The 22,371-nt window shown below is 39.8% G+C and overlaps 1 protein-coding gene across 1 annotated transcript in view; it reads right to left on the bottom strand.

The window, feature by feature from the left end:
• Nucleotides 1-22,371, bottom strand: part of srbd1 (S1 RNA binding domain 1) — a 97,062-nt gene that overhangs the window by 62,667 nt on the left and 12,024 nt on the right. The window contains exons 9-13 of the mRNA XM_072676858.1: nt 17,512-17,615; nt 15,021-15,128; nt 14,716-14,873; nt 10,596-10,686; nt 10,178-10,285 (exon numbers count right to left, since the gene is read on the bottom strand). Of these exons, the coding sequence (XP_072532959.1) occupies nt 10,178-10,285; nt 10,596-10,686; nt 14,716-14,873; nt 15,021-15,128; nt 17,512-17,615 (569 nt within the window). The remainder of the gene's footprint in view (nt 1-10,177; nt 10,286-10,595; nt 10,687-14,715; nt 14,874-15,020; nt 15,129-17,511; nt 17,616-22,371) is intronic.

Raw genomic sequence — 22,371 nt, 5'->3', positions numbered from 1 at the left:
GCCTCCCTGAGACAGTTACCTTTTTAACACCCTTGATTTTAGAAGCTACAATGAATTAGCAGGTGTCCCAATACTTGCGGCCCTTGCTGGTTAGCTCCCCCTGCTCATCCAGGCTTTTCTATTAAAAGAATGGCTTTGTAAGACCACAAGCTTCTCTTGTTCCATTTTATTAGTAAGTGGAGTTTCTGTGTCAAATTGTTAAATGGTCCTGTGGCTAAATCCATGGCAACCTGAACAAAACGGGCACTCCACTACAGTCCTGAAAAAAAGGCCATCCCCAAACTAGCCATGTTCCAACACTAAACACCATTTTCAAAGGACCCCAAGTGCATTTTAAGCAGATGTGGCATTGAGGTTTCCATGTTTTGATGTCGCCTGCATTTTCTTCATTTTTCCAAAGGCAATAAACTTCAACATCAAACTGCCAAACACAAGCAAATGAGGCATGAAATGTGCAGCACAGTAAAAGTGCCACTGACGGAGACAGTTATGACATCACAGGATCCCATTAGATGGAAATTGACAAATGGGGACTTTGGCATCCGCCTTAAGGCAATGAAAACTTTGTGGTATGCAGTTAAGTGTCATGCCCAACTGACGAGGATCAATCAGTACAGAGCGGAATGGACATAGTGCAGCTCTGTCTGGAAAAATCTCATTCAGAAAGAATAAGGAGATCATGCACACCAAGACTTTTCACATCTACAGGACACGACCAAACACTGAATTACAGAATATAAGATACTAGAAGTGAACATTTAGGTACAGTTTATGTTTATGTTAATATAATCTTATGTTAATATAATTTTTTAAGGTGGTAGCAATTTCAGGATCCTGCAGATGGAATTGCACAAGGATGACCGGGCTATAAATACCTGCGGGCTGGGTGACGGGATTCAACGTCTTGTTGGATGTGTGGAAAATGGTTTGCAAAGCAGATGTTGAAGACTGGTCAAAGGCCATAGTGTGAAGGAAGTAGCTGGATTTGCAGATGCGTGGAAGCATACAGTCATACAGGTTTACCAGCAGTAAAAAAATGGGGAATGGGGAAGGTTTTTGTGTGACAGCAATGATACGGTTGCTACGTGACATTGAAAAAAAGCATTTATAGTAGCAGAAAATCCAGCTCAAGTTCCAAACACAGAACAGCGGCATTAAGTGGTCAGTGTAAAGTCAGGCAGCCTTAAGACAGTTCCGTGAGGAACTCCTGAAATTGGCTGTCCTTTATGATTCAGCCATCTAACCTTCAGTGAGACGAAAGCTGCAGGCTAGTGACTGTAATTATCCTGCATCCCTTACAGTCCTAATCACCCTACCCAGAATCCTCCTACACAGTTCTAGGGACAAATTTCCCTGCTGCCAAATACTCGTCATCCAAGGCCTCGCAGCCAGGAATGAGCTCATTCCACCAAGAGCAGGCCAGCAACCAAGAGCATTAATTACCTGAAGACAGACTACAGCGAAGGACGAATAACGAAAATGACTATGACTACCATACGAAGCCAAAGCTGCATCTTCAGCAGGATGACTATCAGCAACATAAAGGGCATCAAAGAATTGTAAGGGCCAAAAGAAAGACATACAAAGAGTTTTTAAAACGTTTCTGCTGTTTTCAGTTAAGTCAAATAAATCACAGAGCCTTTCATCTAGGACTGGGGGAAAGGATGATCCAGTATTTATCCTTATTGTGATACATGTACACAAGATCCTCTTCTGGGTATCTCTTTTGAGTATATCATGCACATTGAGTTATTGCCACGTCGCCAACCCCTGCCTCAAACCCTGCCACTCCTGGCAAAAACTTACTTACATATTCTGCATATTATTGAAAGGGTTAAGGTAGAACTTTTTGGGAGGGCCATTGCAAAAGCTTAGTGCTAGCCTGCTTTATCCAGTTAACAACCTCCTGTGATGCATGTTGTGGTCCAGTTAGAACACCCAACCCTATCCAAGTTTCAAAGGTTTGAGGTTATGCTGAAGAATTCTGAAGTAATCCTCCTTCTTTATTATTCTATCCACGTGAAATGTACAGGCACAACACATGATGCTTCCACCACCATGCTTAACAGCTAGTACAGTTGTTCTTGAGGTTATGTGGTGTGATATTGATGCCACTTCCGTAGAGTGCTGTGGACATACTGTATGCTTGGGGGGGTGGTCTGGTTCTGAATGGGCTGGATTCCTCATCTGATAAGGAGGTGTGGTCGAGCAGGGAAATCATAAGCTGAGAAAATACATGTGAACTTATTTCACATATTAAAATCAAAACCACATGTAATTTAAGCATGGGTGCCCAGACTTTTGCATAAAACTAACTTTCTAGCTCATGTCTGAGCTTGCACAATCAGCAATTCCTGTTGGGTTGAGAGGCCTTGTGGTCTTTGTCTATATAAATAAGATAAGCTAACCTGCCATGTGTTAGTTACATACAGGACTTCATGTTTAGAAAAGACCTGATATGACCCAAACATAATTCAAATTAAAAATTAAAAGAAAAAAAGGTAAAAATGGTGAAATATGGTAAGAGGAAACCCGGTCAAAAACACCAGGGACAAAGGGCAATTAAGAATACTCTTGCAACACCTCATCCCTCAGCAAACTGAGACTAATGGCCACTGACGGGCCGGCTGGTGGCAGGAGGACAGCCTAGGGGGAATCAGGGTGGTCACTGCTTGTTGTCCTCCTCCTACATGGCTGACAGGGCTGTCCGAGCGGTCAGCAGCCGAGCCTCTGTATCAGGATCGCTGCCCTGAGAGCAAAGCTGATGTGATCGGTTGGTGCCATCACTCTGGGCTCTCTCGTTACGCGGGATACATGTCACCTCACCCCTCAGGAGCAAGGAGCAGAGTCAGCACAGACCACTATGCAAAGACACAACCAGCAAATCAGGGATACAGTGCTCCTTTCCGTTCCAATTATTTCATTCCACAATGACCATGTCTACGACAAGTAGGGTGAAATTACTCAAAGAATGCAAAAGCCCACAAATCTGAAGCGAATTCATTTTGGGTAGCTATAAGACATTCCACTCATTCGAACATTTCTCCAGCTAGGTTCTAAAAGAAACCTGACAACTATGCTGACAACTAGTCTGGCAAATGATGCGTTGCAAAATCCCAAACCACATTCTGTCCACAGTCCAATATAAACAACAAGAATTTGGGCAATATTCCAAAAATGCTGGTCTTCCAAAAACACCTGTGATTCATTTCTTGTCAAACCGAGAAATGAGAGAGCCTCACGTCTTTAGTACTGACTAAGCTAATGCTGCTACACTACTCGTGGAGATCCAGTAATGTGGCAGTACTCTGAGGAGAAAACAGAAAGGTTAAAAGAGGGCATTCATGGACGTCAACAAGGTCTAAAAAAACCTTCACTTAATTTATAAGATCTTCATATTTACACATCTCTATTAAAATAATGTGGTTCTTCTGTGGAATTGCTCAAAGAACCCTTGGAAGCACCCCTATTTTAAGGGGTATAGGGCAGAGTTACCACTGTTCACTCTCAAGAAAACCGCTTAGACATTATGACAGCCAAGGTCATTCTTTTATGGGTCACTTCAATGGATTTTTGTTCATCTTGAAGGCACACCAAGGGTCTGTTAGTCATAATGAGGATAGGTGATACAGACAAACCCGCCCTTGATCTTGGAAACATTCTTAGTCCACCTGCTTCATGCTGAGGATTAATTAAAATCTTGGTGTTTGAGGAAATTAGGTCATGTCTTGAAAGTTCGGTAGCTGTCTGCAGGAGTAAAGAGAGCTGGCACCGAAGAGCGTCTGGCCAGAGAGAAAAAAAAGTCCAGGGCTTCTACTGGAAAGTAAATAATGATTAGGATTCTCAGGCATTCAGTAACGTGGCAGATTCAATGAGGACTCACACCAAAGAAGCAATTGTCGCTGGTACTGCAATTAGAAAATATTAGTGGTGTACAAGAATAGAGTTACCATAGCAATACCTCTAAACCACTACAGTTCCCATAGTACCATGCAAATCCACTGACTTATGCTGAGTTCACGTTGGAATTATACAGTAATTATGAGGCAAGTACAAGTTTCTTGGAAGAGACACCTGAACAACCCTTCAAGTCGGAATTTCTAGTGGGAAATTCTGAGATATTTAATATTCGAGTTCCCGTGTATCACTGACCTTTAACCTTTTAACAGAGAAGCAGAGAAGAAGGCCGAATCAGTACAGGATGGTACATAATTCTTTATTTTTAACAGGGCAGCTGCTGCTAATGGTTGTATGTGTACATTATTTTAATCTGGGAAAGTCGTGGCCTAATGATTAGAAAAGTGGGCTTGAGATCAGAAGGTCATCGGTTCGAATCCTACCGGCAGGTAAGAATTGGGGGTGAGGGGAATGAAGGCCGTCTCCTCCCATAATCCACGGCACAGGGTTGGAGCAAGGCACCTAACCTCCAACTGCTCCCTGGGCAGTGGAGGTGGCAGCCCACCGGTCCGGGTGTGTGTGCTCACTACCTCTATAGGGCATGTGCATTTAACTTGCTATAGAACAAAGCTGATTACTGTTCTATGCATAAACTAACTACTCCGTTGGCAGGTTTCTTTAGCCACCATTTTTCATTTCATTCGCATTCGTAATTCCGGCTGCACAAGTGGGATCTTTCTTAAGGGTACTAGGTGGCATTAATGTTTGTGAAATAAACATATTTATCCTAATAGTGTGTACCTTGTACTCTCCATGAGACTGCCTGCTCTGAACTGTGACCCTGTTTATGTTTGATGTACATCTATTTGTCTTTTACTTTTACTCTGCCTTTATCAAACTGACTGTACAAGTAATATCACAGCCATATTGAATGCAATTGAGGATAGCTGGTTCTAATCATAGGTCATGCTGACTGCCATCAGCAGCCGGAATCTGAAAAAGCACAATCTGTCTCGTGCTGTCGGGGGTGGGAGCGTCAGTCTACCTCCCCACATCACTCCTGGTGTGATGTTGGCCAGCACAGACATCTGTTAGTTACTGTATCAGAGCTGGGGAGCCATGCTTTCCTCAGAGTGCGCTGGCTGCCTAGCTATGCTGCATCAGTGGCATTTCGAGACATACAATAGTCTTCACTCTCCTAGTGCTGGGGTGACTGCTAGTGATAAGGGGAGTTTATAAGAATGGGGATTGGGTAATTGGCCCGGTAATTGGAAAATAATTAGAAGATTAGAAATAAAAATATATAAATATATAAAAAATGTGTCACAAATGACAGCATAGTCACACAATAACTGTTCATGTAATAATAAGGTAACTACTAGTGATGTATTCACTGTTACAGATGCATAACAATAGTATAATGTGTGTACAATGCAATTACACGTGTCCATAAACTACAGTTTTGATTCATGCAATTACACAGATCTATTATTTATAATCACACAGAAGTGAATATGCTTCCATAGCTATAGAGAGGTACTTGTGTAAATACAAGAGTCAATGCTAAATTTGATACACTGCCTAGATTATTAACGTGCAACTATTCAGCTCCTAGAGACGCTTAATATCCCGCTGGACCAAAACTGTCAATGACAATGGGCATACAAGTATAAAGAAGTGGTGAATTTCCCCATTTATAAAGCACAGCAGAGCCGTTGATGGAAACAAAGTATAAAGACCTGTCAGATAAGCATTGATCTTAGCTTTAGAATAGACACAAAGTACGCAAAAGTGGCAAAACACCACCCTTTTTAAAGGACCAGCAGAAGGGTTGCTGAGCGCAGCGCCATCCTCCCGCAGGCTGATTACTGCATGTGGGCTGCTGGCGCTGCCTGTCATTGCGCAGGAGCAGCCAGGCGGAAAAGAGGAGGAGAGGAGGCTGGGAGGGACATGAGGACAGGGGGAGAGAGGAGGATGAAGGGCGGGGGCACCGGGAGGGCTGCTCATCAGGGCTGTGGTGTGGGGAGACAGAAAGCAGACGGTGTGAATGAACCCAGCAGATTAATTAACTGCAGTAGCGCCGGGAACTTTGTCTTTTAAAGGGAACAAGCTCTTGACAAACACTTCCCGCACACAAACACACGATAGACAAGCGCAAACTGATAAAACATGAGGACAAACACCAAAACACCTTTCATAACCACGAAGACTGCGCTTTTGCTTTTTTTTTTTACCAATGCTGCTCAAGGGTACCAATTCATTATAATCATATCTTCAATGTGAGTCCAACTGACAATAACAACTGAAAACTAGTAAAAAAAAAAAAAAACTCTTTTTAGTACTACATTTTTAGTACTACATCTCAGTTTGGTCAACATTTTAAGTGGCACCTCCAAAACATTAGTAAATAAGCTGTGGCTGAAACTGCTTAAATATTGTGTACGATCTTCACTGTTGATTCCTATCTGTAGGATAGAACTTCCCCTAACACATAACTTCCCCACACAAAGACTTTTTTGCTAAGCCTGCTCTGACTACGTTTACCTTTCCGTTCCTTCTTGGAGACAGAAATGTACATGGTCTCACAGATCTCGAGTGGCACAACTGTCTAACTGCCTGCTGGTCGAGAGGCAGGAGATAATAGATTTAAACCACATCAACCCCACAGCCCTGAAAACAGTCCCCCATCACAATATGTGATCGGGAACGTTCTAACCTAGATAAGAATACACAGTAATCGAACTGAGAAGAGTGAAGATTTTAGCTATTTCAGTTTAGGATTATTTATTAATGTTTTTGAGGCTCAACGTAACATGCACTACTGAAAATGTGAGTTATGAGAACTTTTGAATACACTTTAAGTTGAGTTACTTACTAATTTGAAGTAAATTTGGGTCCCGTTAGACACACTTATTTAATGACACTTAACCTGGAAAATATGCATGGAAGGAAAGAAGCCAATAGGAAAAATCCAGTAGAGTTAGGAGAACATATGATTTGAGTTAACTCAAAACTGCTCTGTAATCAGTTACTTAAACATTTGAAGTTGGTCTGCCTTTTAATACAGTGCAGATTAATCCCTGTTCATTACTTTCAGTTTAGCTGCAATTCTTTAGCTCTCCCAGCAGAAACCACAGCAAGACCATTCTGCACTACTACAGCCAGAACAGTTTTCCCACTACCAACGTAGTGGGACGCAAACTGTGGAACTGACCACATGGTTCATTCATGGTTAAATCTCCCCCACATAACAGTGCAGAAATGCTCCCCAGTCTGGTTTGGCCTAAAATCTTAAAAACCTCTCAAAGTGTTCAGTTGCCTGTTTACGGTCAAGTCTCAAAATCATGGCGAGAACATCTGAACACAAAGAACAAGCCGCGTCAGGACATTCATCAGACCACTAATCAGGTGAGGACAGGCCATTAATCAGCAATTCTTATGTTGAACTGTCACCACTGGAGGACACTCGAGATCAAAACATATGGTGGTTGAGTGTGTTCACATTTGCAACGTTGGTGGTCATATATGCAACTTTGTAAAGTCATTCCCTCACTTTCCTGACCTTTGATCACTCTGAGACCAGGAAAGAGGACTGAAGGCCTCTCAAGACATTAAGTTACCAGAATTGAAAAAAATATAAAAAATAAAAAAATCATCTTTCATCATTTATTATCTTTCCAAAGACAGCTTAGCTGACAATACTTTAATGACTTTAGGAAAACCATAATCCAAAGGGAAAGAGCTTGTGAAAGTCATGTGCTTGAACTAATTTGAGCCATGTTAGACACACTTATTTGATCAAACTCACCCTGGAAAAAATGTATGGAAGGAAAGAAGCGAGTTTCCAGTAGGGACGTTTCTATTTCAGGCCTCTGAGAACCCAGAACATTCTAGAAATGCTGGACAAACTTCAAAATATACAAGTTCTGTCCCGTCAGCTAAGGCAGAGCCTAAACCAACCACACATTGATTAAGGCAGCATTATGTAGCATGTGTACCATAAAAGAAACATGTTTTCAAAATAATTGTGATGCTGCACTAACCTATAATAGGCAGAATAGCGTCTCTAGTGATGCTACTCTGGGCTTGGCACACTGCTAACTGCATAATGTAACATCTATATATATGTATGAATGACACTTAGCTAATGCTTTTATCCATAGCGACTTACAAGGTTCCTTGTATTACAGAGGAGGGCCAATGTAGTGTTCGGAGTCTTGACCAAGAACTCTTATTGCTGAAGCGCAGCATAGTCACCCAGACTGGGAATTAAACCCCTGTCTCCATGTAGGAGATACATGGTAATACATAATAACATACATATAGATACTCATAATAGGGTACTATATTAGGTATGATAACCATCTCAGAAAACATCATGGTTTTAAGGTATTACAGCATAAAGTGTTTCACAAATCATCGTCTTCTTCTAATTATTATTGTTATTGTTATTATTATTATTATTATTATTAGGTACAATGACCTTTAAAGGAATGAAAACAGAAGATTGAATCATTAAACAAATCTCCCTGAATAATAATAATAAAATAAAAAAACAAACAAACAAAATCAATTAATCAAATGACAGTTTTTCCAAACTCTGAAAATAGTAAGAAAGTAGGAGGGATTCTTTTTTTTTCTTCTTCTTAAATATCGGTATTAAGCACATGTACACAGTATGATAGGTATACCATGGTATGAAAACTGATAGCTAAAACTGGTGTTTACTTGCCATGATTGTGCTTCAGTAACACTAGAGAGTAAACCTCCAGTGTTACTGAAGCACAATCATGGCAAGTATTGCCAAACTAAAAATAGCAACACAATATTCTCCTGAAGAGACCGCTGGGTTTCTCTTTATCCCCCACTGAGATACTCAAGTTAGGGTACTTCATTAAGTAGGTAATAGTCATGATGGCACTTTTTCTGTTTTGGATGCTAATAACAAAACTGATAGCTTGAGTATCGACCAATCCACTCCTAAGCTTTTATCAAAGGCTAAAAATGAGCTACAAATAACTGAAGCACCTCACTTAGCATTAGCATTTATTTTTTCCTTCCACAATCTGACATTTTCTGCTGATATTAGCCTGATACTAATAACCATCAGGTCCAATGGAGAGTACCAATGCAGAGTGATGCTCACTATCCCTTACTGTGAACTACAGCTGCATGCATATCTATCTTAAACTCTTAAATAGCAAAAACCTGTCTGTGATTACTGCACACTTGCATATTGGGACATTTTACTAACTCACTTACCTGGGTCTTAAAAGTTACTGCACAGTGTGCCTGTACATAAAGGGTTAATCTTTTCCTTGGGAAACTCTGTACCGAGTTCTTGGCCTTCACCCTCCAAGAAGCTGAAACAGCAGCGTCCTTAAATATCAAGACATAGTGTTCGAATAAGAAATTCAATCCATACGATTTATGTCAACTAGCACTTTGCTTTCTGTAACACTTGGCCGTATGAACCAGCACCGGAAACGCTTCTAAAGCGTGTGGCGCCCAGCGCCCAAGCGCAGATACAGCACTGGTTATATGGAGATCTCAAATCTTCCACTTCCATTTTAGAACGGAGGTTGAAATGGATCCACTTGTGGAGCGCCTTGGATGTCGTTTTTTTGACGCATCATGCTTGGCCGAGAATTACTGAGGCTGACCTGGCAGCCCATCCAAGCTGCACTGAGGGGTGCAGAGAGCTATACCGAAAACCGCCATCACTGCACTCCATAAACGGCCACTTCAGAGCGGTTCTGGGCAGGCCTCCAGTCCGAACCAAAAGTCAACAAACACAAGTCTAGCTAGATGGAGAAAGAGACGATCCCAGATCTAGCCGATATTTGAGTTGGATGGGAGAACGTCGGACCGGTTTGGTTTGAAGGACGGTGAGAAATATTTGTTTTTAATTAGAGACAGTCAAACAAGGTCCAGATACCATTTAAAACCCACAAGAGTTACACATTCCAGACCGGCTCCATTTCCTCCTCCTCCCCCCAATCCCCCTCGTTCCACAGTTGCTATTTTCTTACCTCTGAGAGTTTATTGATCAAGTGCTTCCAAATTTCTATCTGTACTTGCACTTAAGATTCAAAGAGGAATTTCAATTCACTTCAAACAAACAGAGCTGCCCTCTCAGCTCTACTTAAGAGCTGCTTTTAATGACCACATTAAACCTCTCCTCCTAACGGCTCTTATCTCACACATAATAAGCAAAAACATCCCAACGGACACCCGGGTCACTGTTCATTAAGGTCGTGCAGTGCATTTCCAGGCTTACCAGTAGGACACATCCAAAGGCTTGAAGAAGCCACTTTTGATGAGGTCAGCAAAGAAGGCCTCCGTTTCCCGGCATGCAGTGCCGTTTCCGATGACGACAGTCTGGCAGCTGGAATTGAGGAGGTAAAAAAGAGAGGGGGGAGGGGGGGGTGGTCAAAAGCTTTTTAATGGAAGAAGACTGAGGAAAACGGGGTCGTATGGTCATGCACTTCAACATACTTGAACTTTAATGCTCTTTACAGTCTGCATTTTTGTAAAAACACATATGACTTCATATGAAAATATTACAGAAATTATACCGGCAACTGGCTGAACTGTGCAGATTTTTAAAATCCTGAGATTTTAAAAACAGGTGACAACAGGACATTTCATACTAGTCTAGGCTCCTGTTTTCATTGTACTTTTCAAAAGTGCAGTACCTGTGTTTCAGCATGAGGTGGCGCAGTTTGTCAGCCTCCCTGTTCCTGCCTGAACTGTGCAGGTATACCACATCCGTGTGCAGGATCTGGCCTGCAAAAGCAAAAGGATAAAAACAATGAAGGTTTCCCAAGTGACAACATTTACATTCACTGGAATCTCTTTAATTGTAGTTGCAAGAAGCAGGACTTTAACCACTGTGTATTGTGTATTGTCTGTAAATTCTATGTAGAAGTAGCTGTATATTGTTAACACTAGAGAGACACTAACAGCCGGAATAAATTTCTTGTGTGTGTGAACATACTTGGCCAATAAATCTGATTCTGATTTGCCCCTTCTTTTTTCCTGAAGGAGTGGCACGATCACTAAAAACTTATTTAGCTCAACTAAACACAAGTCAAAGTATTAACACATTCAAGCCTCTTTATTATTCAGTTATTAGTCCTACTTTTTGGAGAGTCCCACAGGGTTCTGTTTTAGAGTTTATAAAATTGATGCTAACTGTTTCAGTAATGTGGTTATGAGAGTGAAAAACTGCAGTGTGAGCCTATGCACAAGGCTTAAGTAGTTAATTAAAAGGTAATAAAGTTCTTGTAAACTTTACCAGAAGTTCAAATAAAAAATAAAAATAAAATAAAGTTCAAAGAATTATTTGCCTCACATGCAGAATGGTTAGTGACCATGTTTTGAGGTTTAACCCGGAACTTCTCTTACGGTCTATAAACTGAGTAGTTAAATTTTAAAAATTCAGACAATAGTTGTATTCATTCATCTTTTATTTGAACTACATGTAAAATAGGATTAAGGTAATTACATAATTACAACACTGCATACCGGACACACTGGACAACCAGAGAACCAGCAACAGGGCATCATGGTTGCTCAAGACTCACTGATGAGATTCATGGAGGCCCCACCTCACCTGGCACCCATGACTCAACGGGTCAGAGCTGGTTTGGCAGCTCAAGAGGCAATTCGTGTTAATGCCTTAGGTTTACTTCCACAAAATAAGGCTTTTCTGCAGGAAAACTATTTATCTCATTAATAAGTGTGTTCTTACCCAATAACACTTTGTTCCTCCAGAGTAGGGGTGGCCAATATGAATCGTGATAAATGCTGTTATTGTGGTAAACAACATGCTTTTCTAAGCATATTGAGGGTATAGCCAGTGCTTAAAGGACACTGATTAACTGCACATTTCATTACAAACAGTGTCATTAGTCACAACCAGCACTGCTCCCAGCGGACCACATACACATACACACACACACTTAAACTACACACACATGTTCAGGGAACAGAAGTCCCTCAATGTAAAAATACTTTGTGCAATGATGTAATTTGCAATAATCTGTAAATAGTATTGTTGTTGCTTTTTTATTTCTTATTTATATTGTGTATATAGTGTAAATTATTTATCTACATTTTTTTTGTAACTGAGTGTCTTTCTATCCCTTTCTGCTGTGACACTGAGAATTTCCCCACTGTGGGACTAATAAAGGATTATCTTATCTTATCTTATCTTACTTTTAATTAGACGATGTTAAATACTCAAATCACTGTACTCAGTATGGGAGATTATTTGAACAGCAGTTTTTCAGAATTTGCCACTATTATGCATTTGGTCTGTGTTTACGTGTATCGCAAAAAATGTCTTTAAATATTGTGATACAATAATTTTACCCTATCACCCAGCCCTACTCACAGGATTCATACACTATAACTAATTTCAAATTCAAGGACTTTCAAGGACTTTAAGTAGCAAAAAACTAAATATTCCAGGAACAAAAAGTTTGGCCATCCCTGTTTAGTCCACGTTTTCCAGCTGAAAGACTGTCCAGGCTAGCTAGTTAATAATGTCATGCATGTTCATGGTCATATGAAATATGGACAGCGATTGGCCATGTGAAAAATTATGTTTTATATTATTAACTATAAAAGTTTGTTTTATATTATATAAAATGACGACAGGAGTTCATTACAATATTTTCCATGACTTTTCCTTTTTTTTTTTTATTAAATGTTGTTTTTCAAGGACTATTCAGTACTTGGATGTCTATTTTCCATGACTTTCCAGGTTTTCCAGGACCTGTACATACCGTATCTTCACATATTATTCTATCAGATTCCTCTTTGCACTATACTGTAAATAGTAAATGAAAAATTCATATGATTTAAGACTTCTATTCAAGTCCATCTCTGTCACTCTCATCCTCTTTTAGGCTAGTCCATTCATGCCCCCCACCTCCCTCACCCCCACAAAGAGGTCAGCTCAGGAGAAGCGAGTTAATCCTACTAGACACCCCTGGAGAGCAGAAGGTCGTCTGACCACACACCCACAGACCTGTCACATTCAAGCTGAGCCTGGCATAAAGTGTTTTGTGTGCGTGTGTGTGCGCACACATCTGTGTATGTGTGTGTGTGTGTGTGTGGATACATGTGGTGCTGCCGCAGGGCAGGTGGCAGCATGGCGATGCCACCTGACACACACCCGCCAGGCCGATCAGCCACCTGTGAGCTGGGCACACATGCTGCCCAGCGTGGAGCCCCGCCCACCGAGAGGGCACAGGGGGCCTTCCTCTCACGCTTGCCTATCTGACACCAGCCTTCAGAAAGATTTCACCATAAAAAATTAACACGTTACCATTTAACGATTGGCTCAGCCAGGACTGCCATTTCCAAAATATCTCTGTTGTTGCACACACAGGGTAATGACCAGGAATTTCACATTCACATTTCATTAAATTCCCATCTCAAACCTCCTGGACTAAATTAAAAGATTAAAACATTAAATAAAAGTATTATATTATATTATATTATATCTTGCAATTATCTGCATCTGTAAAATAACTTTTTCACTTGATTATACCGCTCTGCTTCAGGTCATCAATTTCAGCAAACATCATTGTTTATTTGTAGAAATGTTTTTACCAGATATTACCACATATACCACATTTACAGAAAACAACCTTAAATATTCTATTCAAAGCACAATTTCTATGTCTTTTGCTATCCTATTGGGGGGGGGGGGGTATGACATAACAAAAAAAAAAAATAATAATATTAATTTAAAAAAATCGATATAATAAATGTATATCATTTATCAACTGTAATAATACTATATATATATATATATATATATATATATATATATATATATATATATATATATATATAGAGAGAGAGAGAGAGAGTAATAATAACATTTTATTTTATTTATTTATTTATGTATTTATTTTGCAATTATTATTATACTAAAGATATTAAAAGGACAGGAATTTTCCCCAGATTTCAACAGAAGTTAATAATCCAACACGTCATGATATTAGTACTATGTGTTATGATATCTGTACTATGTTTATCCAATATTAGAGTAAAATAAACAATATCGGGCAGATATAATTTTATCTCTAGTAGATCTGTCATGGAACATGAGAACAGTGTGAATTTTCCTTCTGAATCAAGCATCAAGTTTTAAAAAGTCTTATTTCATACTACACGTCTCTTGCCTGTGCACACTGCGATAACTAAGCTGAAACTATCTACTGTGCAGCCCTAGAAACAACCAAAACTGCTCTCGGGGCTCTATGTTCCCAGAGACGTCCACGTGCTTGGAATGTCTAGAAAAAGCCCAATGTCCAGGATCCTGCGTTCCCTTTTGTACTTTTTCATTAGAAAATCACCAGCAGCATTAAGACTTTAGTATAAAACTGTGTATGTTTAATAATAATTGAAGAAATCCAATAATTTAATGTGTAAAATTTCCCAAGTTAAGAAAATCAGCTGTGTTTGATTGTACAAAACTACAGACCTTTAATGCGTTTATCAATAAATGCATATATTGTAAAAAGGCAAATACATTCGGATACGTCTTTCACAGGATAAAATAATAAATTGAGAAATTATGGCTTTTAGCATTTTCAAACTAATTTGTTTTTTTCCCAATTGTGCAGCAATCTCAGATGTGTAAAACATTCAAAACATTCAATGGCTGATGAAAATCAAATGCTTTAAATTTCTAAAGAAAAGGAAAAGTTCTCTAGGATTTGTCAAACAAAACAAACCTATAACAAGGATCTAAAACTAGGAAAAGGAAACAGTAGCTGTGGAACATGCTCTTACTGGTAGGGGACAAGACGGCCAGTTTGCAGCCGTGGCGATAGCCTGGGTCCACCCCCAGGATGACGCGCCCACGAATCGGGCACATCAGCAGGCGCTGACGCAGGTTACGCACAAACATAGCGACAGACTCCTTCTCCGCATTAGTGGTCAGCTTAGTCCTGAGAAAGAGGGAGAGAGAGAGAGAGAGAAAACGAGAGAGCATAAGAGATCATGTGCGAGATGGAGAGCGAGAGCGGGCTCCACTTGTCTGCCGCTCTTATTTTCAGCTCTACGCTGCAACACTAAAGGTTTAAAAAGAGTGTAACCTGTAGCCTCTGCAGAGTAGGGGTGTGATGAGCCTCTTGTAGGAATCTTCTACAGCAGAATTTAAAATCTTCATCAGGTCTGGCCGTGCAAACCCTTGTGGTCTCCATCTACGAAACGAAGAAGGCACAAATGCACAAATCAGATGCATACAAACATGATACATATAAAACAACAAATCATTATATTATTATATATATATATATTATAACAGCACACTCATTTAGCAACACCCCAGAAACAAAATATATAGTTTGGGCTGAATTAAGTAATTAACTAAATCTTACTTAATAAAAATTAAGTAAATTAAGTAAAAAAAGCTAAATCCATTCTCTTTAGATGCGTCACATGTATATAAATGTATGTATGTATGTGTTTAATTCGTTGCTTTATTTTAGAAAGCTAAATGTATTGAACAAATCCATGCTTTTACTTTTAGGCAAACATTACATGTTGTAGTGTGTAAAATGCAGACAGACAGACAGAACTTCTGAAGGAAACTGCCGCATTACAGTAAGTTACAGATACATATAACTGCACTTAAACAGAACATAAATGGGTTTACTGCTTTATTTAGATATACTAGTAGTATGTAAGAACAGTATATCATCTGTGTCATGGCAAAAAAATAATAAAAATGCATCTTTTGTCTGCCGTAATTTGAATTTTCCCTTTTCCTAGGGATGTAACACGTCTCCTCAGACACATGCTAAAGTCAGTCACCGCCTCTTTTCGAACTGGACTTTTCGATGCGGTATTGCCAGGAAGCCGACCCGCTCTGAGGTAGTAGTATCACACAGCAAGTGCTGGGTCCCCAGCTCCACAGCACCAGCTAACAGACACCTGTGCCGAACAGCATTGCTTATGAGTAATGAGAGGAGAGAGCGCCATCTACCCAACCAGAGAAAGCACTGGCAATTGCGCTGCTGGCAAAGAGTCATGCTCAGGATCTGAACTTGTGGCCCCCAGGCCAGAACGGTAGCGCATTAGACTGCCTTAGTGCATGAGCTACTCTGAGCCCCCTGCATCTCTTTGTTGAGAGAAAACTGTCTAAAACTGCTAAAGGAAATGCTAATGTTTGTTCCCCTATAAGACGTAATTAACCAAATGTCTGAGGTTTAAATAAGACCAGCTCCTTCAGAATCCTCTCTAACCAGGTTCTAATCGTCTGCAGCTGATGTGAAGCACCTGCTTTTGGTTTCAGTCATTTTACAGCTGCAATCAAAATCACAAAAAAAAGTTTATTGTTTGCAATAAACCAATAAAGTAAGAGCAATCTAAACAGCTCAAAACAACTAATAGAACAATGCATTCCTCAAGTTCAACACAAAATGCCACTTTTAATGACGACTGCAGTCTCAATATTATACAATCCCAAGTGTTTTGGGATTCTGTTCTGTGGAGTAATGAAAAATCTGGAACTTTTGGGGCCTCTGGATCAGCGGTCAAGAACTGCCTGCCTACAGTCAAGCATGGCAGTGGCTCTGTGCTGCACTGGGGCTGCTTCGCTTCCTCTTACACTGATAAACTGCAGTGTGTGCAGGCAGGATGGATTCAATCAAGTATCAGGCAATGCTAAGAGAAAACATCAGGCCTTCTGTGAGAAAGCTGACCCTTGGGCATTATTGGACCTTCCAACACAACAACGATCCCAAGCATACCTAAAAGTCCACCCGCGCTTGGTTTCAGAAGCTGGTGTCTGACTATGCAGCACATTTGCAGACGGTCAGAACAGCAAAAGTGTGAAGGATGGCTCTACTGGGTACTGAAGTCGCTCGTCATGAAGCGGTTGAATGAATGTGAGACTGCAGTTTGTGGCATTTTGTGTTAAATTATTTTGCTGTGTTGAGCTATTTAACGTGTTCCTGTTTGATTGGTTTGTTGCAAACAGCTGAACATTTGCACATTTTGCTAGTAAATCTATTTTGCAATTAAATTGAATCATTTTGATTGTAAGTAGTAATAAATGGGGATGTAAAAACAAAAAAATAATACATACAATATTTGCTTATTTCGCTTATATTTTAATTTATAATTACCTCAATCTCTTAACATTGTTATAATGCCAAACATACATATGCTTATATATATTAAGAAAGATTAAGGCTTTCATGGGCTGTTCATTTGTTTTTCCCCCCATATTTGTATCCAAATAACTTGATATTACATTTCCAATTTCTGTTTAATATAAAAGCTCACTGCATCGACCAATGCAGACATATCTGTATTTTTTAACTCTGAAGCCTTGCAAAGAAATCAAATTAAAATAACAACCACAAAGTGAACATCAATGGCACTGGACACAGTAACACTTACTCAAAACCTGGCATACTCATCTGTCACACCTGGTAGTGTGAAAGTCAGCTGCCAACCTACTGCTTAAGCAAACACGCTTCAGCACACACAGAAAGCAGGGGAACAGTGCATATATTTGTGTGTGTGTGTGTGTGTCTGTGTGTGTGTGTGTGTGTTCTGGTGGGGCGGGAAGCTGACCTGACGTTGACGCACCACCTACAGAAGTCAGTCTTCACCCAGTCGGGGATGTTAACTTTCACTGACAGAATCTTCAGATTCTCCCCTCGGTTAATGGCCAGTGTCTGAAACAAGAGCGTAACCTGTAGAGACAGCGGACACACGGCCTGGCACGGTAGAGCACTGTCAGTACCACCCCCCCTCATGTTCCCTACTAAAACAAGCCCATGCGGATATGCCCTGTTTGGGGGAGAAAAAAGAAAAACTAAAGCCCTGCCTCTCTCACTGCCTCTTTTCCCCTGCTGGTCCTCTAAGGGAAAGTGACGTGCTGTTAAGCAAATAGTTTTAAGTGTCTGACCTTTTCTGAGGAAAACATTTTGGAAGGAAAAAGAGGGGAAAGATGACCCATCAATCTGGACTTGAAGCAGAAGAGCTAAGCTGACAAATGCCACGCTGCCACCAACCCCCAACACACGCGCGCACACACACACACACACACACACACACACACACACACACACATATATATATATATATATATATATATATATATATATATATATACATACACATACACAAGCCTACCACCGAGAGGGCCAGCAGAGCCTTCACATAGCTAAACAGCTAATGGCCGGATCGGGATGTGAATTAACGTCTTCAGAAATCTGATGAAAATGATATTTCCCTATTTTGGCATGTGGTTGCCCTGAGGCAGCTGTTTACTCGCCTTTTTGTCATGCGACGTTCATCGCATTTGAAGTTCTGAGTGAGATGTGGAGAACACCAAACAAAAATCAAACTTTTTTTTGTTCAAGCTTCCCCCCACCCTCTACCCAAAGCTGACGAGTGTAGCATAGATTATCCTGCAATACACATGCTGCAATTCATCCCTTCACAGTCACACTGCGACAGGGCAAAACTCAAAAAGGAAAAAACAGTAAAATACAGAAAGAGAGAGGTATTACAATATACATGTGTATGTAAAGTAAGCTATATGGGCAAAAGTATAGGGACACCTGCTAATTTGATGTTTCTTTTAAAAGCAAGGGTATTCAAAAAAACTGGAGTAATGGTCTCCACTGGCTAGATTTCGGAGCATTGCTGTGAGGATCTGATTGCATTTAGCAACAAGAGCATTAGTGAGGTCAAGGTGTTTGATGATCACCATCCCACCTCATCCCCAACTCATCCCAAAACCATCCATCATACCAGAAAACACCGCTCCACTGCTCCACAGCTCAATGCTGGGGACCTTATACCCCTTTAGCCCATGTTTATCTGCTCCAGAGAGTCCTATGCTATTGGCAGTACTTCTCTAGAGGGACTAGACAAGCTGTGCATATGTATGTGTGTGTGTGTGTGTGTATTCACACATCTGTGTCAGCAATGGGTGCAAGTAGCCGAATGCATTCATCAGAAGGGGTGTACTGTCCACAAACATTTGGGCACATAGCGTATATGTATATATGTTCTACACAGTACATTATTTAAATCTATTTATCCTGGCAATAAGAGTGTCTTTGCTTGTATAAAGACGGTATAGGTACATGAGTACAGTAATAATTAACGGAAAGTCTGAAGAAAGTAGTTCCTGTGAGCTGGTTTGGAGAACAAAGCTTGGTTCCAGATTTCCCCTGACGCCTCCCATCTCTTGTATTTTTCAGAGGTCCATAAAATATTTGCAACATTAGCACATATTTTTTGTAAATATAAATAAATATATAGCATTTTTTTTGTCGAAAGTTTCATTTTTCATTATTATTATTATTATCTCTCATTTAAAAAATATATTTTATGATACTATTGATACTATTGTTGTTATTGTCCCTGTTTTTGTCATTTAAATACAAAATACTGTTATAATAATAAATCATGGCAATAAGACTGCCATGAATAAATGAATGAATAACAGTGAGAGACAGCGTGCGTGAGAGAAACTGAGACCTGAGACAGCATGACCAAGACAGCGGGGGTGAGAAAAGTGAAGAAAACTCTTGCTGTGAGAAATGTTACATCAAGATATGGTATCTTACACATACTGTACACATGCTCTGGGGAAGAGAGATCCACCTCTCAGACCACACATCAGACTTAAACTGCAATGGGTCCTGCCATAGCAACTTACACCACACACACACCGAACCATAAACCCTTGAAAATAAAGGTGCAGTAAACAGGTCTCTGAGCGATGCCACAGAAGAACCCCTTTAAGTGAAGTTTTTTTTGCCAATTAAATTTGTCTTCACACTAACACGTCTTTACAAACATGTTTTTTTTTTATGGAACCAGCAGTGGTTTCTCTATGGCATCGCTCAAAGAACCTTTTGTTGAACCTTTATTTTTAGGATTTTTTAGTATAGTAGTAATATAAGTAAACATATTTATAGAAAAAATAACATCCTGACAGTTCTTCTTCTTTTAGACTGTAGAAACTCCTTCAGTTTAAAGTTAACTGACCTTCACTGAAGCCTATAAATACCCATGTGCTTCAGAACATTACTGCAAAGACCACAATTCTCCTGCCCCCTTCAAAACTGGCCAACATGAGCTGCAAGGCACCACATAAGAACATTATATAGCATTGCTGAAGACTCCAGCTCAGAAAAACCACCATGATTTTGCTTTAAGAAATCACTCACGTAACTGCACCTTCAGAGCTGTCTTGGCCATGTCTCTTAGGAGGAATAAAAAGCAGCAAAAATGCAAATGCAGTTAAAACTCATTCATTTAAGCAAGATGATACCAGGAAAACAACCCTGTGCATTTCAGAGAACAGTTTCAAATGAACAGGCAGTGCTGTAATCTGCTACAGTTAGTCTTTTTCCTCTGTTCTGAGAGCTGAAAAGACAGATTATGCAATTTGAAATCAGAAACAGGGAAAAAAAGTGAAATATTCAACATATCATGTTCTCCAATAACAATGAAATCATAATTGGAAAAATATGAGGAATTTAAGCTACAGAAATGCGTATTATTCTAACGACTGAGCGATTCCGGTTCAATATTTACTTTCCAAATATGGTGAGGAATGGCAATAGGAAGGTCTCAAAGAAAATAGCAGGAACAGCTGAACTTTTCACTCCTTATCTTTTAACACACAGAAAAAACATACACACAACATGGGGCTTCAGATACACCAATGATAACTTTCCGTACTGAATAAATATCCTTTTTAGAAGGTTAGGCAGACGAAACACGACAAAACCCGGTCTCGTATGAGCAGCAAAATGTCTGTGGTTTGAACAGAAGGAAAAACTGTAATAGCTGTAATTCTGGGGCTGCCCCTGAAAGCCAAGGAGACGAATCATCAGTTGGAGACCCGCACTTTTTTTTGTTGTTGTTGTTGTTTTTTGAGAACGAAATTTTAACAAAGAATTATAAATGAATGGGAATCATGAATATATTTTTATTTTTCAGCAGGGAATATCTGGCAGGCTTGCTAAAAGAAAATCTACGAGACAGCGTGAACTTGTGGTTCACTGTTGAGGCAAGCTGCAGACGAGCAGCTGAGACGGAGGGGGTGGTGAGTTAGGCCAGCAATAACGATGTTTCAGAAAAGGTCTAATGTATACAGGCTTTTTTGAAGGAGAATCCTAACAAACTTAAATGCAAGCTCTGTTAAGAGCTTATCATCCACCAAAACACTGCTATAGGCAGCCACTCTCCAGTTATCTGGGCCGATTTAACGCAGGCAGTACGTTTATTTACAGGCTAATTCAGAATGCATGTTCTGTATGCATATATCTGCTGTACCTATCATATCGTGTAAAAAGCATGACCACACATCTGCCTTGTGATTAATAGAGGCCAGGCTAGTCTTTCGTTTCAGACCTAATAACCTTTTTGTTGTTCAGGAAAAAGAGACTGAAGACCATGGTTGGTGTGGCGCAACAGATAACACCACTACCTGCCAGTGAGCTATCACACCATGTGGGGGACTGGGGTTTGATTCCCGGTCTGGGTGACTGTGCTGAGCTACACCAGTAAGAGTCCTTGGGCAAGACTCCTAACACTACACTGGCCCACCTCTGTAATACCAGTAACCTTGTAAGTCGTTCTGGATAACAGCGTCAGCTAAATGCCATAAATGTAAATGTAAATGTAATGACAAACCTTCGCTTTTTCATCTGAATTATTTCAGAATCTAAATCACAAGTGTTTAGTTAGATTATTTATTCGCTTAAGTGTAGGACTGATTTATATTTAATACAAAATACTAAAATAATAAGCCTGTAGAAGACAAGAAATGATTACCATTTCAAAGCGGACGATGCCACAAATGTCTGTCAGGCATATCATATATGTTTTATCTAAAAAGAATTCAAATCCTGATGATTGTTTTTTATTTTGTTATATTTGAGTTTTTTTTTGTTTAAAGAGAAATAATGAATTAGGCTCATCCTGTTGAAGTGATTTTAATGTATAAACTGAAATTAAAAACTAAACTGAAATTAAACTTAAAAAATCTATTTTAAACATAAATACCTGCTGCTGTCGGTCTCAATAAATAGTCAGCATATCTTTCATCATATGCAGAATCTCTTTTACTGATTCTTAAACGCTCAAAAATATGAAGTATATTCTGTCTGTTTGGTACAGCCCTATGTAATTCATTATATACACTAATCCATTTGCCTCTCTAAACTGGCTTAGACACTGATCTGTTTGCATGTCCTTATGTAAAGGTGGTGCTTACTTGGGCATTACTTGAACTTGGATAGGAAAAAAAAGACCTTTCACACATGCAGATCCTGAAACATGCAGTAAGTCCAAAGAAAATCTAGTGTATTCTAGTAAATTTTGCATGCTCCATCTCCTCTGTCTGATCATCTCCGGCCATGTAGTTATTTTTAATTACAATTTACAATAGAATTATCCATC

The sequence above is a fragment of the Salminus brasiliensis genome, chromosome 4, assembly GCF_030463535.1.
Source record: "Salminus brasiliensis chromosome 4, fSalBra1.hap2, whole genome shotgun sequence".
NCBI lineage: Eukaryota > Metazoa > Chordata > Actinopteri > Characiformes > Bryconidae > Salminus > Salminus brasiliensis.
This window is presented reverse-complemented; position numbering and strand designations above follow the sequence as displayed.